At 43.1% G+C, this 19,971-nt stretch overlaps 1 protein-coding gene across 1 annotated transcript; it reads right to left on the reverse strand.

Moving 5' to 3' along the window:
- Positions 1 to 1,351: 1,351 nt before the first annotated feature.
- Positions 1,352 to 12,572, reverse strand: LOC139443099 (uncharacterized). The gene is made up of 4 exons (XM_071224038.1): positions 12,518 to 12,572; positions 7,806 to 7,963; positions 3,697 to 3,913; positions 1,352 to 1,497 (listed from the first exon to the last, which is right to left on the reverse strand). Exons 1-4 carry the CDS (start codon positions 12,570 to 12,572, stop codon positions 1,352 to 1,354), a joined length of 576 nt encoding a protein of 191 aa, XP_071080139.1.
- Between the last annotated feature and the right edge of the window lie 7,399 nt (positions 12,573 to 19,971).

Below are 19,971 nucleotides of genomic sequence, written 5' to 3' on the forward strand. Positions count from 1 at the left end.
GTTCTAGACGTATATTGTCATGTTTCCTTTCCAACTTACTACACACATCCGAGCACAGCGACTGCAATGGATGGTTGATCCTGCTAATACGTATCAGTTGATAGTAAATGTTGGTGATACTACACGCTGTGACTGTAGTGGATGGTAGATCCTGGTTATACTACACGCTGTGACAACAATGGATGGTAGATCCTAAAATGCTACCCGCTGTAACAAAAGTGGATGATAGATCTTGGTAATACTACACGCTGTGACTACAGTAGATGGTAGATCCTGGTAATACTACACGTGGTGACTACAGTAGATGGTAGATCCTGGTAATACTACACTCTGACACAACAGTTGATAGTAGATACTACACGTGGTGACTACAGTGGATGGTAGATCCTGGTAATACTACACGCTGACACAACAGTTGATAGTAGATACTACACGTGGTGACTACAGTAGATGGTAGATCCTGGTAATACTACACGCTGACACAACAGTTGATAGTAGATACTACACGTGGTGACTAAAGTGGATGTTAGATCCTGGTAATACTACACGCTGACACAACAGTTGATAGTAGATACTACACGTGGTGACTACAGTGGATGGTAGATCTTGGTAATACTACACCCCGACACAACAGTTGATAGTAGATACTACACGTGGTGACTACAGTGGATGTTAGATCCTGGTAATACTACACGCTGACACAAGAGTTGATAGTAGATACTACACGTGGTGACTACAGTGGATGGTAGATGCTGGTAATACTACACGCTGTGACTACAGCGGATGGTAGATCTTAGTAAGACTACACACTGACACAACAGTTGATAGTAGATCCTGGTAATACTACACGTTGTGACTACAGTGGATGGTAGATCCTGGTAATACTACATGCTGTGACTACAGTGGATGGTAGATCCTGGTAATACTACACGTTGTGACTACAGTGGATGGTAGATCCTGGTAATACTACACGCTGTGACTACAGGGGATGGTAGATCTTAGTAAGACTACACGCTGACACAAGAGTTGATAGTAGATCCTGGTAATACTACACGCTGTGACTACAGTGAATGGTAGATCCTGGTAATAATACACCCTGACACAACAGTTGATAGTAGATACTACACGCCGTGACTACAGTTGTTTGAATATACTGCACGCTGTGGCTATAGTGGATGGTAGATCATGGTAATACTACATTCTGACAGTACAGTGGATAGTAGATCCTGGTAATACTGCACGCTGTGACTAAGGGTGGTAGATCCTGGTAATACTACACACTCTTACTGCAGTGGATGGGAGAGCATTGTGACAACAGTAAATGACATGCGACTAGTCCGCAGTAAATTAATCAGTTAAAGTTCTCTGCGGCCTTCTGCTGAGCGCTGGAGTCCATCAGGTTTCCCTCAAACCCGTAGTTCCCCTTTATCTTCTGGAATGTCTCGTAGTCTATGTCAATACCAAAGGCTTTGGCGAATTTGTTAAATTTCTTAAATGCTGTAAAAGATAGATAATCATGAGTTAACCACAAATTATAGCTAAAATGGATAGAATTATCATTAAACCGCCCGCACGTTATCAGAAATGAGCGGGCCACTATAATTTGATAATGCCCTCATATTGCTTGACAACGGGCCAGTATCAAGCCCGTTGTTAGGTGACGTCATAAGGTAGAGAAAGTGACGTCACGTATTATAGTGACGTCATCTGTTTTTTTCTATGACGTTTCCATATTTGTAAAAGTGGGTCAGTGACATTCGTGTTGATTGCAGTAAATGTTTCAAAACCTCCTTCGTCGGGCAGTTAATGGAAGACCTGGGGTTTCTGCAAATGATAATGCCCCTAAAAATAGCGTTACCCTTATATTATAGCTAAAAAGGATAGAATTATCACTAAACCGCCCGCATGTTATCAGAAATGGGCGGGCCACTGTAACTTGATAATCCCCTCATATTGCTTGACGACGGGCCATTATCACGCCCGTTGTTAGGTGACGTCATGGGGATAGGGAAAGGTGACGTCACGTTCAATAGTGACGTCATCTGGTTTGTAGAACGGGTACCTAGTATACCAAGTCTTGTTATGAGGTCCGGTTCGCTTCTTTATGTGGCTATATTCATGTTTTCTATTGTGTTATATACCATGTTAACTATCGTGTTCTATACTATGTTAACTAAAACGTCATGGGGTTAGGGAAAGGTGACGTCACGTTCAATAGTGACGTCATCCGGTTTGTTCTATGACGTTTCCATATTTGTAAAGGTGGGTCATTGAAATTCGTTTTGATTGCAGTAAATGTTTCAAAACCGATATTGTTGTTTATCATCCAAAACTGGCTCCCACAGGAGATATCGCTTGGATGAGATCAAGCGATATGTACACTGTAGATATCGCTGCAATGAAATTACATCACAATGCTTTGCAGACCATTGTGACATCACTGGTTACCATGACGTCACAATCAAATGACATCACTAATGGCTCTGCTACTGAAGCTGTTTGCAGTACTTTTTACACTGAAGACAAATTCTATCCATTTTAGCTATAATAAGGGTAACGCTATTTTTCAGGGCATTATCATTTGTAGAAGCCCTCGTTCTTTTCAACAGCCCTCCTTCGTCTAGCAGTTAATGAAAGACCTCGGGCTTCTGCAATGAGAATGCCCTGACTAATTGCGTTTTCCATATATTGTATCATCACCACACAAACTCACTCTAAATTAACTGTTATTGGTGACTTGAACGCAAAATCAATCACGCATTTGCTAGATGCTTAAACATAATTTCACAGGCGGTTGTACATAAAGGGGCATTCACACGGTACTTCTAGTTGGTTCAAATTGTTGTATGGTATTAGTTGTGTGAACACAGCAGCGCGAAGCATACAACTTAGGTCTCGCGAGATCTCTGACCGTGACTCGGAAAAGAGTGATAGGTTCATATATCCCCTGTAATAGTGGCTACTGAGTTTGAGTACTGAACTTTCTGGCACACATTTTGATAGAATCTGAAAACATAACGTTGTGCGAGTGGCACTAGGCCTACCTCTGACTTAACAAGTTCACATAGATATATAGAATTGAATTATACTGAATGGTGTAAAAGTCATTGTAAAAGGTATAGGACTGGTGCGAGAGAAATTATGCTTAGCTGAACAAAACGCCTTAAAATGTAGCCAATTTTAACCGCACACCGATTAATGTACCGTGAGACTGAACGATCGTAATCAACTTTTATAGGATAGTTTTGTGTAACCTGTGAGAGAACAAATACCGAAAGATCAGAGGCAGGCCGAATAAATATTTTGTAAGTCATGAGTGCAACTCGTTGCTGTGTCAATGCCAATTTGCTAACAACTTCAGTTGGTAAAACTAATTTCATAAAACACGATATACCAAGTAAAAGTTATTCTGACTTGCAGATTCACACGATGCGATGTGTTGCATACAATAAATGGTATACAACTAGTTGTGACGTGTTAATGTCCCTTTTGAGGCAGAATGACAATTATCACAATATTGAAGATGGCCCTGATACGAAAGGACATACTGTACACCCTCTTCAGCCGTTACTATAGACAATACTGCCTGAGTTATGGTCTAACCCAATAGGGAACTCGTTGCTGAGTGAATGCCCATTTAGAGGTAGAATAATCACAATTTCAAGATGACCCTGATACCCAGAGATATGGCCTTACCCGGATCCTTGCCACAGACGTACAGGGCGAACCACTCCATACATTGGTCGCAGTTGGTGGTGCAGGCATCGCAGATGAAGGGGCAGATGAGACGGCAGCAGCAACGGCAGCAGAACAGGACCATGATAAGGAAGGAGAAAACGAAGATGAAGCGAAGCAGGACGGTCTTCCAGTTCCGTGCCATCTTCTGAAACAGAGTTTCCTCCTTGTCCCCAACCTGGAACAGAGTAAGTGAGTGAGTTGGATCTCACGCTGCAGTAGTTCGGTTATATATGACTAATATCTGAAGGTGAACTGATGCAGGCTACAGACGTTTACCAATGGAAAACCAAGAAGCGCGGGGTAAAGTGCTGACAAACCACGGATCATAATCAGAGGACACTAAGAGATCGAATCCATGATCATGGGATGCTGGTACAACTAAGGGGCGCAACTCTGCACGGCGAACTGCGGTGCTTCGACTACTGGGTCCGTGTGGCCCACTTGAGTGTTTCAGAAAAGAGTCTTAACCAGAACTACCATTGAACTGAGGTCCCTTTCTGCAACAAAACCATGAGTGTTTACCGTCAACATATATTGAAAAAAACATTAATTCTTGCGATAATATAAAACTTCATATTCAAATCTCAAATTGTCATATGTTTGAACCTCAGTCCACAAAATTAATCAAATAACATGAAAAGATGGTATTTGGCTCATGTTATAACAGAATGGAGATAACATGTACTTGGCTGCAAAAGAAACTGCTCATATGCTATAATGTCTTTTTGTGGCCCAGTATTGTTTGTTGGCAAAGGCAATGACGCCCCCTTACTTTAGACGTCGTACATGGCGTCACGTCATATTGTTCTGTAGGTTGCAGTGAGAATGCCGATTCCACGTTCAAGATTAGCAAAACATTTAGGATTGTTTTTCATTTTTTCTGTGTATTAATGTAAGGTAACAAACACAAACTGCATAAACTCGAGTAGTGTAGCTCAGTGACTTCATACTACTGTATTCCTTCCTTAAACTCGCAAGACAAATGAAAACCAAATCATATTTTACAACATGGTTAATCGTCCGGTATATGAACATGAAGTTAAACAAGGAGTTTTAATTATTATTTATTATTATTTACAGATTAAAATATAAATGCAGCAAAGAGAGTTTGGGGGATCCTGGCACAGGCAGGCTGGTTAGGCTCATCATCAGCTCACGGCCCTTGACCCTTCTACATGCAGCCCAGACAGAGAATGGGACTTCTCCCAGGAAGCCAGAGAATGGGACTTCTCCCAGGAAGCGCTGCCTAGTCAAACCCTCTCAGAACTTTTCGAAGAAATGTGAAGACTCCCCAACGCTGCAGCCTTCTTTCTGCGTTACCCAGATTGTCAGAAGGGCTGTATTCCAGGTAGCAAATCCAATATCAGCCAACAAATTGTGAGGTACCAAACCAAAGGCACCAAAAACAATGGGGAGTCGGACAACTTTGGTACTTGGGATGCAAGCGTGACATTTCGAAAGCGAGGTCCGCATATTTGCCATGTCTTTCCTGAATCTTGTCAATCACATCAGTGTCAAAAGGGACAGAAAGGGATCGGGTTTGTTGGCCTGGATAGGTTTGAGGCTGTATGCGGGCCTATTCCGAAGAATTTTATATTTATCAATATCCATGTCGCCCTCTACATATTCTGGGTCGTGCCATGGATGAACCTCTGTGTCAAAACCATGTCAAAACCATGTGCAAACACCAGCGGTCCGTGACATCGGGGTATATAACACAATAGTAAACATAGTATATTATAAGGGTAACGCTATTTTTCAGGGCATTACCATTTACAGAAACCCGAGGGCTTCCGCAAATGATAATGCCCTGAAAAATAGCGTTACCCTTATTATAGCTAAAACAACAATATCGGGTTTGAAACATTTACTGCAATCAAAACGAATGTCACTGACCCACTTTTACGAATATGGAAACGTCATAGAACAAACCAGATGACGTCTCTATTGAACGTGACGTCACCTCTCCCTAACCCCATGACGTTTTAGTTAACATAGTATAGAACACGATAGTTAACATGGTATATAACACAATAGAAAACATGAATATAGCCACATAAAGAAGCGAACCGGACCTCATAACAAGACTTGGTATACTAGGTACCCGTCCTACCCCAGAATGCTCGGTAATATTTTTCGCAAAAAATATGAGGGAGGAGAGATTTTTTTACCGAAAAAACGCGATGAGGGAGGAATATTATTTATTTATTTCCTCCTGATCAGATAAAAACACCCCCTACAAATCAGAGGCGACCAGTCAGTATTTGTTAGTCACACGGTGACTTGATTGTGTGTCCCGACGGCGTACGACATTATTCATCCCCTCAGTCACTGGTTGGTCCAGACTAGATGTATGTATTTACTAATTACAGGACGCCGTCATATAGCTTGACGATTGCTGAGTGGGCGTTCAACAACAAGCAAACAAACATAAACTAGGGTGTACGGTCAGCGACACCATGGCTGGACATGACTGGTTTGGACCCGTGAAGATCCAGGGTAGAATAGGTCTTCAGCAACCCATGCCTGCTGTAATATATAAAAGGTGACTATGCTTGTCGTAAGAGGCGATAAACGGGATCGAGTGGTCAGGATCGCTGACTTGGTTGATGCATGTCATCGATCCAAATTGCGTGGATCGATGTTCATGATGTCCATCGCTGGATTGTCTTTTCCAGACTCGATTATTTACAGACCGCCGTCATATAGCTGGAATATTGCTGAGTGCGGCGTTAAACAACAAACCAACTAACAACTGACTGTTTAGGAGGGTCTGAAAGGTTGGTAGATCGGAAGGTACGTAAATACGATTGCTGCACTTGGTTCAGCAGTGTCAGTGAATTTAGAAACCTTTCTGTCGGACTCAGAGCTGAGGGGGTTATCATTAACGCATAATTGATATTCAAGAATTGATGGCTTTAATCGTTCCAAACTGGAACATTTCCGCCAGCTATTACTTGGCATTCATGAATATTTTCGAAAAGTATTGCAGTTCATCAGTGACGTATGACGTCCTTATGCCGGCTTTAACCAAAGAAAAAACAAACTGTCATTAGGACAACATTTTATTGTCATCGCCTGCGTCATAAAAATGAAACGTATTAAGATTGGGTTGAGATTGGACTGACAGCGTAGAATGAGTCAAAACTTTGCAGCAGTTGAATGCATGTCATTAGTGAGTTAGTATGGTTTTACGCCGCTTTTAGCAATATTCCAGCAATATCACTGCGGGGGACACCTGAAATGGGCTCAGCATCCAGCGTACAGGACTGCGGCATCCGGTATACCCCGCGACAGGGCTCAGCATCCAGCGTTCAGGACTGCGGCATCCGGTATAACCCGCGACAGGGCTCAGCATCCAGCGTTCAGGACTGCGGCATCCGGTATACCCCGCGACAGGGCTCAGCATCCAGCGTACAGGACTGCGGCATCCGGTATACCCCGCGACAGGGCTCAGCATCCAGCGTACAGGACTGCGGCATCCGGTATACCCCGCGACAGGGCTCAGCATCCAGCGTACAGGACTGCGGCATCCGGTATACCACTCGACAGGGCTCAGCATCCAGCGTTCCAAAACAAAGAGGTGCTGGCACCCTCTATAGTTTGACATAGACTACGAACGTTCTCCGGATTAGGGCCCAGGCTAAGTTGTAAAAAATTGTCTGTATTTAGAATAAATAGACAAAGATATTATTCAAATTTTAAAAACTTAGATCTCATCACATAATACGTATGTGCCCGCTTCATTGTATTTACGGACCGGGAAAGGGACTTTGAAGTTTTGTGTTTACCACGTCGTATTGATAAGGTCGCTTCATTGAAAGGATATGATTATGGGTTCGAATCCCGATAATGTTTTGAGGTTTGCCAGCACCATATCAGTGGATTCATCATAGTGGTAAACGTCTGACACTTTCCTCTCACATAAGCTAACATGCCGTGATATAGCCGGTATAATGTTAAAATGGGCGTTAAACCCTACTCAGTCACTAACTCATTGAAAGGAACATATATTTTCAAAACATTTACAAGACAACACGAGATGTTCTGCGTCTTTTGAATTTCACCTCATAGTCCAAACTTTTCTTGTCAGTTTCCCAGTCGTAATTGTCTTCATAGTCGAACCGCTTCCTGATGCCTCTCGCTTCATGACGCAGTTGTCGCTGGTCTCCAGACGTGGCTAGTTCCGGCGACCTCAACGTCGACGTCTCGACACGCGTTGCAACTGCAACCAAACCGGAATAAGAGTAAAGATCTGGGAAGGAGAGGTGTGCGTACGTGCGCTTGTGTGCGCGCGCGATGGAGACGCGTTGACACACAATCAGTGTTGGGATGTAAGTATTCTAACTTTAAACCTGTTCTGAAAATACGACATGACAGATTGTTGTTTGCGGTTCTATGTACACCGTTCAGGGTGTCGTTGTACAAAACAACCTTAGCGCTACGACTGTCGTAAGTCTATGTTAAGGTATGGGAGTTACGATCACCTTAGCGTTGAGATCGCTTTGTACAACGGCACCCTGGTCACTTATCTTAAATAAATAAAAATTTCACATGCTATTGTTTCATATGACTTTTTGTGTTGCGTTCTGGAAGGCGCTTTCGTGAGTGGAGATTGATATAAAGAAGCTACCGTAAAATACCCCGCGGTTGAAATAAGAGTTATCATATAAAAATTGTCAGTATTTTTTTATTTTTTTTGTGTTTAACCCTGCACTCAGAAATATTTCACCTATAAAAATATTCTAACCTTGAAGTTAGTGGTAAGGGGTATTTGGTTCGGGTGCTTCAATGGGTAGACGCCAAGAATCATATGGATTAGGCACACGTCAGAATGCATCATCGCTTCATTTTTCCCAGGGTTTACATGTATCACAATGTCTAACCACATAAAAAAATAGTATCTGACCATATAAAGTGTTAATGTTTAAAGTGCAGACGACACTCTAAAACTGTTAATTACTGGAAGCGTCAACACGCTCTTCCAAAGAATGCGAATATTCTATTACGGACAACACTCCTGTGATCTGTTGTAGAACCCGTACAGAAGTCGATGCACATTCAAGGATCATGTGCTATGCATGGGCTTTAATTGGGGGCTCCGTCTTGTAAGCATCAACTAATCCTCTAGCTGCTACCTGTCGTCTGCCTGGAATGGAAGGAGCAACCACGAATCTAAAGCGTCGAGAAACGCCTCCGCCAAGGCAGCAATAGCAGCAGCTTCGAGGTCCGTCCGAAAGCATTCTGGGGTTGGGTCTACACTCACTACACTCCCCTTTCACGCAGCATCTTCCTCCTGCCCTCTGGAGGAGTATATGATTTTAAAGGCGGTGTGAAACATGATGTCAATTCGCCTTAGGCCAATAGGTACCTAACCTTGATAACTTCCACCATATATTTGTGTTATTGGAATATGTATTTTTAGTAGAAGGCTGATTGAACAGAAACTGTGTTAAGAAGAGTGTTTTGTTGTGTTTGATGAATAATATGTAATTTTAAAACCCAACATTTTTTCTGCTTATTTTGAGTTTTTTCGCCCTATTATTTTCCAAATAGTGATGCTGTCGCGTGTGTCTTTAATAGTAGCATCAAACAAACATGGCTAACATCAGAGACAGGTGTCGGCGTAGTACATGTATACCTATCGTTTTGATAAAAGCTCATACGTAGCCTGACTATATATACTGAACCGCAAAAGAAACGACACATGGATAGATATATACTGAACAGCATTGAAAACGCACCAGCAATAAATCTTGAAATATTACAAAAACAACTTGAGCAATGACCGATTTTGATTAGAACAGACATAGACGGAATATTAAGAAAGACGACAAAGGAAACCGGAATACCACACAGTAATTACATTTACGTCATCAGTGTAAGGAAGACACACAGGGTTGAAATGAAAAGTCAGTATCTGGTATGTCCGCCATTGACAGCAACACAGGCCATGCAACGTCTTCTCATTGATCGAATAAGTCTGCGAATAGTGTTCTGGGGCATTCCACTATTGACGTAGTGTATCTTCAAGTTCTCTCAGGTTCTGTACTTGCGGATGACGTGAGAGGCGTTGACCCAGGTAATCCCATAGATGTTCAACTGGCGATAGATCGGGTGACAGGGCTGGCCATGGAAGCAGAGGCACATTATTGTTCGCTAGGTACTGTGTTGAAACACGTGCTGTGTGCGCTCTTGCATTATCTTGCTGGAAGGTGTGCATATGGTGCTGGTGAAAGAATGGGATGGCGTGATTTGAAAATATGTTATTACTGTAGTAAAGGGCATTAACTCTTCCACGACAAACATGGAGCTCTGTTCGATGGTTATGACTGATGCCGCCCCACACCATGAGTGCCACGCCCCATCGATCTGTCTGTACAACGCAGTCATTGTGGTAACGTTCTCCACGTCGACGCCACACTCGCAGTCGACCGTCAGCATTCCGTAAATGAAAGCGGGACTCATCAGAGAACAGCACACCATGCCACTGCCGCAATCTCCAAAGACGATGCATTTTGGCCCAACGCAGACGTTCATTTCGATGTCGATCAGTGAGTATCGACATATGGACGTCGAGCACGTAGCCCTGCTGAGCGGAGACGTCGACGTAGGGTGTCAGCACTGATCAATTCCGTCGGCCTTGTACGGTTGCTGCAGTCCTGCTGGTAGCAGGAAGTGTACGATCACGAAGATGCCGACGAACAATATGGCGATCCTGACGTGGTGTGGTTACACGACGTTGACCCGGACGTGGTCGATCTCTGGTGGTTCTTGTCTGCTGGTATCTGCTCAGTAGCCTGAGGACTGTTGAATGATGGCATTGAAACCGTTGTGCAACGACTCTACTTGACGTACCAACTTGAAGCATGCCCAAGGCACGTTCACGTTCCTCTGCTGTTAATCTTGGCATTTCTTGCGTCAGTACCCTTTACGTCTGCAGCAACAAGTGATATGGCTTTTAAAAGTCTGTCTTTTATAGCCCTATTCTGCATGCTTCCCGTGAAACAAAACACGTTTTCCATGATGTGAAAGCAAATTGTTGCTTTTTGGCGATTTCGCTCACAAATAAATTAGGAATGTGTTTTGACGAGCTGTTCTTCTTCATGCTTCGTCCAGAAAGTCGTATATTACTCATTCACTTATACATTTTCATATGACTTAAGCCCTGATAAAAAGACATCCATTTTTATGCTGGTGCGTTTTCAATGCTGTTTAGTATATGATAAACCCTTGTCCAAACACTGTAAACATACTTTGAGACATATTAAAAACATGAAACTTGCCAAAACTGATCATCAAGGTTAAAATTGAAGTGTCAAAAGTTCTTAAAGTGAAACAACAACACTAGTCTCTGAGAAAATGGCATCACAAGTAAGTATCTCGTGTGTCCGCCAGGTGAATTGATGACTGCCGTGCAACGTTGATACATGGAATGAATGAGGCGGTTGATGAAGGCCATAGGCACTTGAGCCCATACTCTGAGGAACGCCTGACGCAGTTCAGCTGCAGTTCACGGCCTTGGTCGGACGTCATTCAGCCCACTTTGAATCTCGTCCCACAGAAGCTCAGTGGGGTTTAAATCGAGACTGAGATCAAGCCACTGCATGGTTCTGATGCCATTTTGCTTGAGGAAGTCTCTTGTTGCTCTCACACTGTGGGCACGGGCGTTCGCATGCTGGAACTCGTGGTTGCGGCGACGTGCCAAATGAGGTATGGCGTGTGGTCTCAAGACTTGATCAATGTACCGAGCTGCTGTGACACCATTGCCTCTCCCTGGACCGATGTCCTGGAAGATCACAGGACTGACCCTCTGTACAAGACCAATTCAACCCCACAGCATGATGCTCGGACCACCCCATCCGAATAACATTCCCCACGGCGTCGCCAGACTCTCTCTCTCTCTCTCTCTCTCTCTCTCTCTCTCTCTCTCTCTCTCTCTCTCTCTCTCTCTCTCTCTCCAACTTTTATGACACATCAGTTAGGATTGATCGATGCTGATTTTCTTTACCGAGTTCGGTAAACAAAGTACCTGTCATAAGCGACTCAGGGGCGGACAACTCTATATTATCGCGGTGTAACTTAATGTGATGTGATACGTGTGGATTATGTGGTTTACAACAGACCCTGTTTTGGATTATGCATATTCAGTATGCATACGACCTTGGCTGGGTCAAGGGTTGGTTGGTTTGTTGTTTAACGCCGCACTCAGCAATATTCCAGCTATATGACGACGGTCTGTAAATAATCGAGTCTGGACCAGACAATCCAGTGATTAATATCATGAGCATCGATCCACGCAATTTGGATCGATGACATGCTTCAACCAAGTCAGCGAGCCTGACCACCTTAGTCGCCTTTTACGACAAGCATATACACCTTTTTACGGCAAGCATGGGTTGCTGAAGACCTATTCTAGCCCGGGTCAAGGGACTTCGTCTGAACAGATTGTTTCTTTTCTAATCACTTTCGAATGGGGGTTGGGGTATTTCAACCAGAAACATTCCAGAAACTATCATAAAAAAGTTAAGTGTGTACTTAGCCGTCGTAGCCGTGACATACCTGTATCCGATCAAGCGATGAAATATCGTGCTTAGATTTGCGAAAGGAAACAGTCGACAGGGGGTGGATTAGAGATTTGCCGATACCGCGATAATGTAGAGCCCGCGATGATATAGAGTCATACTATAATTACTCAAACATCTCTATATCGTGTTAGATACATATTGTACTTCCCGTTCAAATAAACATTACTCCAGAAAAACTCAAACTCACCTACAAGGAGAAAAGTGAAAATGATGAAGCCGTAGAACATCTAGGATAGTGTTCTCCATTACATGACTGTTGCTGCATGACGTCATCAGTTACAGTACGACGTCACAACTAATATGACGTCACGACGTTGAGGATCATCGCGTGATTTGCTACACCATTTCATCCGATGTCCTCCAACCAATTCATCGATCAAATTTGGCGAAAAAAGATTTGGATCTAGATTCCACAGATCCACGACAGTTGACGATGTTTTTGAATACGTTGTCTTAAAAATATTTTGTTGTTTCTCAACCTGGCGATTCGGCATGTGAGGACAAAACCGGGTCGGAGTATAGTGACATCACTGCCAGGCACTGAGCAGTAAACAAGCCACTGACGGACAGGAACAATGAGTGTAAGGCGACTTGTAGAGTACAACTTTACACACAAACCTTTATTAAATTCCTTTTATTAAATACTTGTTTCACATTACATAGCGACAGCCCTTGGGCACGCTTTACTGTCCTTAGTTTTAATTTTAGGGTTAGAATGGCGTTATTCGTGAGTGAGTGAGTATGGTTTTACGCCGCTTTCAGCAATATTCCAGCAATATCACGGCGAGGGACACCAGAAATGGGCTTCACACATTTTACCCATGTCGGGAATGAATCGAATCCGGTCTTCGGCGTGACGAGCAAATGCTTTAACCACTAGGCTACCCGACCGCCCCTAGAATGGCGTTATTGATAGTAATCAAACCTATTTCATATTTGCTAGTCTGCGGACAATATCTACCATACATAGGTGAGGTGAAATTGGGTTTAACGTCGCGTCCAAGATTATTGCACTTATATAGCGACGTGCATGCACGTGTGTGTGTGGCTGCTTGTACTAGTCCGGACTGATGCCGATTTATAATGCTAGCTCACTGAGATACCATGTCGCAGTTTAACATGAATACCCCACTCAGACACAGTATACTGACTCCAAGCCGACCAGTCCTAGTTTTAGCCCCTTAATGCCGAGCGCCAGACAGGGTAACAACAAGTGCCATCTTTTAACGTCTTTTGGTATGACGCGGCCGGGGATCGAACCCCGGACCTTCCGCTCTCCGAGCGGACGCTCTACCACTAGACCACGGAGGCGGTCCTCTACCATACATAGGAAATAAGCCACATGATAGAGGTGAGGTGAGGTGTAGTGGGTGTGTGGCTACTTGTACTAGTCCGAAATAATACCGATTTTATAGGGCCAACCCAATAGCATACCATGCCGCAGTTTACATGAATACCCAACTCAGACACAGTGTACTGACTCTAAATTGACCATTCCTTCTTTTCGACCCTTAATGTCAAGCGCCAGGCAGGGTAACAACAAGTACCATCTTTTAACGTCTTTGTGAATAACGCGGCCGGGGATCGAACCCCGGACTTTCCGTTCCCTGGGCGGACGCTCTGCCACTGGACCACATAATTCCCACATAATTCAGAATCCATCGCAAATCGTTATCCTCCCATGGAACATGGTCTCACGTGTATACCAAAGGTTACAGAGTTGGGCCATCGGTATATCGTAGTCTACAACGCACGGGCTATTCACGCCAAAACGATAGTACATGCGAGTGTATTGATATCAAATTTATCAACACGAGTCCATAAAAAAATCAAAACTCTGTATCTTGCCGGGGAGTGTTGATATATTTGATATCAAGGGTGAGATTCTATTTATCATTCAAAATCATTGTTCAACTTTTTCAGTTTGAAAACAGCCATTAGCAGTGTCTTGACTGCAAAAAGTACTGCTAACCAGCGTAATTAGCAGAGGGATTATATATTAGTGATCTCATTTGTTTGTGACGTCATGGTAACCGATGACATTGCAACGGTATCCAAAGCACCGTAGCAATATCTCCCGTGGAAGCTAATTTTGGATGATACATAAATATAGAATACTAAACGAGCTCCCGTGTAATACCAGTTTTATGAAACGAGTGAATAGTTCTGGTATCTGACGAGCGAAAGCGAGTCCGATACCACAACTATTTACGAGTTTCATAAAATTGGTTTTACACGGGAGCGAGTTTAGTATTTTATTTATTACTGGTCATTTATAACGTTTTTAGAATTATACTGCTGAGTGTGAATAGGCTGACACCTACACGATCCACGGCATAATCCAACTGAGTTAACACAGTTATACTTCAAATACGTCAAAAGTTGAAACGTATGAATTTAATACCATCCAACGGTCCACCTTTAGAATTCAGGCGTCCGTTCCACAAAATTATCGTAGCGTTAAGGTTATCGCAACTCATATACTTTACTTTAGACCAACGACTGTCGTTGCGCTACCGTACGATCGCCTTGTGGAACGGGGCCTTGCACCTCAAAGTTTACAATCACGTCACAATACCCGATGACGTAATTTGTGGAATTTTGTTGCAAGATCCTACGGCGAAACAATGCCATGTGACGTCAACCTAGCAACAAGGTTGCTGGGGTCATCGAGTGTGCATAAGCTCCTCTCAGTGATCTATCATCTCCACACGCAATGTCGATAAATAAGCCAAGGGATGTTGAGAGCTTTCAATATTTGTTCGTGAAACGTGTTCCGAGAGTACATAAGCACGCGTTTTGTTATTACTCAATGTGTAATACAGCTGTATGTTTATTAAACTGGTGATCTCTTCACGGGCAAGTAATAATAACTTGAAAGTATCGTCATATCGTTTTGTTGCCATGTCCGTATATCGCTATACCGTCCCTAGTGTGAGTTCCGGGTCCCCAGCAACCTGTGATGGTCGTGAGAGGCGACTTATGGATCGGGTGGCGCCATTCGCTGACTTGGTTGACAGGGTATCATCGTACACCGTCGGCGTCATGACGACAACGATGAATCTGGTGATGTTGGGATGATGATGTGATGATGATGGGTCGGTTCAGTCTGTTGTGGAATCCTTGTCCAGCATCTCATCTCCTGCAGGGGGCACGGGTGGACCAGTCGTCTGAGGCGCCGCAATTCGCTGTGCAGAGTTGCGTCCCTTGGGCACGCCAGAAACCTATGATTGTGGGTTCGAATCTCGGTTCGCCCCGATTATGTTTCTAGGTTTGTCAGCACGATACCCGTGCTCGTGGGTTTCATCGAAGTGGTAAACGTCTGAGACCTGCATCATTTCGGGCTTTCCTCCCACATTAAGCTGACACGCCGTGATATAACTGGAACACTGTTAAAAGCGGCGTTAAAACCAACTTACTCACTCACTCATTCATCTCCTGCAAATTTCAAAACTAAAGGTACAAGGAGATAAAAAAGAAAGAAAAAGTATCGATTTATAGTGAGTTTAATTGGATTACTTTATTTACTTAATTTTCTTTTTTAATTTAGTTTACAGCTTTATGGATTAGTTATCGTAACTGTGACCCAAGCTCGCCTATCATCTCATCTCCTGCAGACCTGTCTAATTAGAAGTCGGATTACTAGTATTCACCCACACAGTTGGCATTGTCTTCATTAACCAGTATATCCTGTGTGACAACGTGTATGTAACTAATGAGAAGGAATCACGTGGTCATATCATGTGGGGTGGGAAAAGGAGGTTGTTCTGTGGCTCGTGGAACACCTCACACCGTGACGATACAAATTAATTAACGTCACCAATACCCTTCATGTGCATAAAAAGTCACTCGTCACCCATCCATCTTGTCTCCATTCGGCTTGTCTCGGAAAGGGACGAGTTGTTACGAATGAAAACATGTTCGATGTCGAAACCTAATCAGTTTGCTTATTATTGAATGTTCTTATACATATATCTCTGTACCTGGTATACCTGTGTTCCCACAAACACGTTATGCCTGAAGATGCGCATTAGCCATAATAACATTGGCATGAACTCCATCCTATTCTCTGTTTATTTTAACATTCACAATTCTTAAAACTCTGTTAATTTGACGTTTATAATCTAGTAGGGAGGAAGGAAATGTCGACGAAACCAATAGCTAATTCTGTACCGCCAACTGTTTTATTAATCTTTTCTAATCCTTTCACATTTTCGACAGTCTGGTCCTGGGCAAGTTCTGTACGGAACATTACAACATTACAATTTAGCCATTGCATAGTTCGGTCCTACCACCTAAAATGTGTTCGGCCATGAGCCTCCACAATGTCACGGTATATATAAATAGCTGGAGCTGTTATAACGCACCTGTTTGTTTCAATTTAAAATGATCTACATGCTTGAAGGTTCGTCTTTCCCACTTCCTGGTAAACAGCAAGAACTGCCGCTGACATAAAAACAATCATCGCTTTCAGGGTATTTCTATAAAGGGAAACGCATTTGACGTCCACATTATCCTTTCTACTTCAACAAGAAAAAAAAAGTCTATTTTGACTTTGATTTTTGATGTTTCGGTTTCCTCCTCAAAGACGAAATATGAGGACATTTTGTTTTTCTGCTTTAATTTCTAACTAATCTTTGAAGTCTAAAATATCGAATTTGAGCTTGAAATTCCATTAACAGAAACTAATAATAACCTGGGAAGCGTTGGTTCTGTGTCTGTTTTTAAATGTCGCAGAACCAGAATAAGTACCTTACTGTGGTTATTATGTAGCATATATATTAAGTTATTTAAATACAAAACTGAATAGCATAATATTCTAACGAACGTTATGTTATTTCAACCCAAATTCGTATGTCCTTTAAGTTAGATAATCCAGGACTTTCAAGTCTATACATTTACATGTGGCGAGTGAGTGAATGTTGTTTTATGGCGCAGTGTACCTTCTATATATAATAATCAAAAGAAGTTAAATAACACCCGCTTATTTCACATTACTGTAATTAATCTGTCATATCATAAATCTGGTGAAATAAACAGTATTTTACAGCACCTATTCCTGACATACTGTAACCTGTACACGAGGTCAGCAAATGTTACGTGATTTGCATTGTCCTATGTCAGGCAATGTGAGAGCAAAATGTTATTCTGGAGGAGTTGGACACCATTTATTCTGATTCAGAAAAGAAACAGAACCCAGAGGACGTTCTCATCAGTATTCTAAAGTTATTTAAAAAATGACCTTTGAGAAGAAATAGAAATTACGTAAGGAAGAGTAATTACGTAATCCGTTACTGCTTGGTCATCATAATATCGCTATGACTCTAAAACACCTCCTGTCAACGTTATTCACGGACCCTACAACCGTACTTAAGACATCCACTGGAAGGTTTTCCATTCGTCCACAGCAGTCCGCCGAGTTCCATGATGTCTGCCAAAGGCTGGTTTCGTCTGGAAATAAGCCTGCCTATAGCATCCCACACGTCCAATTGGATTAAAGCCTGTGACTCAATGTGATTGTCCTTGTCTTGAACAATCCGGGCACGACGTGGATAGGAATTGTAATCCTGACAGATTATGCAAAGTTGGGATTGCCAAGTAGGAATAATGTAACAGTTCCCTCAACCATATGTTTTCGGCGGTTGTCGATCCCCGTACAACTTTGATATCGAAATCTAGTTTCTCATGGGTGAAGAATGTCCACTATGACCGAACCTCCAAACCAGCAAGGTTATCCTTAGGATTCAGTTGTAAACGTGTGAGTGGCGGGTGCTTCCGGTAGGGCAGGACATGCTTACCCCTTTTCGCGAACACCGGGTGTCATCACTGAGTTACACTTACTTTTAATGTAAATTGTGCGAGTGGCAGGGGGTACACGCTTACCCCTTCTTGCGAACACCGGGTGTCATCACTGAGTTACACTTACTTTTAATGTAAATTGTGTGAGTGGCAGGGGCTACATGCTTACCCCTTTTCGCAACACCGGGTGTCATCACTGAGTTACACTTACTTTTAATGTGAATTGTGTGAGTGGCAGGGGCTACACGCTTACCCCTTTTCGCGAACACCGGGTGTCATCACTGAGTTACACTTACTTTTAATGTAAATTGTGTGAGTGGCAGGGGCTACATGCTTACCCCTTTTCGGGAACACCGGGTGTCATCACTGAGTTACACTTACTTTTAATGTAAATTGTGTGAGTGGCAGGGGCTACACGCTTACCCCTTTTCGCGAACACGGGGTGTTGTCACTGAGTTACACTTACTTTTAATGTAAATTGTGTGAGTGGCAGGGGCTACATGCTTACCCCTTTTCGCGAACACCGGGTGTCATCACTGAGTTACACTTACTTTTAATGTAAATTGTGTGAGTGGCAGGGGCTACATGCTTACCCCTTTTCGGGAACACCGGGGCCCACTTGCACAAAGCGATCTTAGCGCTAACTCCCATACTTTAACATAGGCTTACAATAGTCGTAGCGCTAAGATCGCTTTGTGCAAGTGGGCCCGGGTGTCATCACTGAGTTACACTTACTTTTAATGTAAATTGTGTGAGTGGCAGGGGCTACACGCTTACCCCTTTTCGCGAACACGGGGTGTCATCACTGTGTTTCAGTTATATATTCATATAATTTTCACAACTATTTTGCCTTTTACGCCCAATGGAATCTGGTTCGCCAGATAATCAAGACTGGCTATTCTCTGGCGTTGATGATTTATATTCTGTTTTGGGTAAGCATCGCACACGGAGAAGACCGTCTGTAACGTACGTGACACGTACATTCCCGCCTGTCGCCATCCTGGAGGAAGATGGAATGGAAAGGTTCTTGCCTTTGTATTGGCAGTAATGTTTCATTATCCTTACCCGGTACGGCCTTCACCTCGCTCTTCTGAGGGTTTCTTAAAAGCAGTCAACTGCACTGTGGAGAGGCATTCATATGGCCAGCTATCTGCTGCAAGGACATCCCAGTTTGGCTCAGGCCAACAGTTCATCATTTGCTAGCTTCATTTGACGGATTGCAAACCATTTTTATCACCTAACAAATCATATACATCCAATCAAGAAAAACAGTTCTGGTGTTGTTTGCATATCTGATCAACACGTGGTTTTCATGTAGTGACGTGGTCAGCCGAATACCTCATGAATTGAAGTCAACTTGTCATTTTACTGAATTCTGCTGACAAGGTCAAATTTGGCCATTTCATAACTCTTACCATCAGTATATTATGACGACCAAGCCTAATAATACAGTGGTTGATAGCATAACCAAAGTCACACAACAGTGGAGCAGGTCACTTGGTTTTACCACCCAATCATCCTGGTGAGGTGAGGTGAAATGGGGTTTAACGTTGCGGCCAAGATTATTGCACTTATATAGCCACATGCATGCACGTGTGTGTGTGTGTGTGTGTGTGTGTGTGTGTGTGGCTGCTTGTACTAGTCCGGACAGATACCGATTTATAGTGCTAGCACACTGAGAAACTATGCCGCAGTTTTACATGAATACCCCACTCAGACACAGTATACTGACTCCGAGCCGACCAGTCCTTGTTGGACTGCCAGACAAGGTAACAACAAGTACCATCTTTTAACGTCTTTTGGTATGACGCGGCTGGGGATCGAACCCCGGACCTTCCGCTCTCCG

Source organism: Haliotis cracherodii, unplaced genomic scaffold (genome assembly GCF_022045235.1).
Source record: "Haliotis cracherodii isolate W230 unplaced genomic scaffold, xgHalCrac1.p SCAF_5, whole genome shotgun sequence".
Classification (NCBI taxonomy): Eukaryota; Metazoa; Mollusca; class Gastropoda; order Lepetellida; family Haliotidae; genus Haliotis; species Haliotis cracherodii.

Excerpts from the sequence above, each read along its gene's own strand:
- LOC139443099 (XM_071224038.1), bottom strand. The coding sequence starts at position 12,572 with ATGGAGAACACTATCCTAGATGTTCTACGGCTTCATCATTTTCACTTT. Across the intron at positions 7,964-12,517 it reads TCATTTTCACTTTTCTCCTT|TTGCAACGCGTGTCGAGACG; the intron begins GTAGGTGAGTTT and ends GTTTGGTTGCAG. Across the intron at positions 1,498-3,696 it reads CGTCTGTGGCAAGGATCCGG|CATTTAAGAAATTTAACAAA; the intron begins GTAAGGCCATAT and ends TATCTTTTACAG.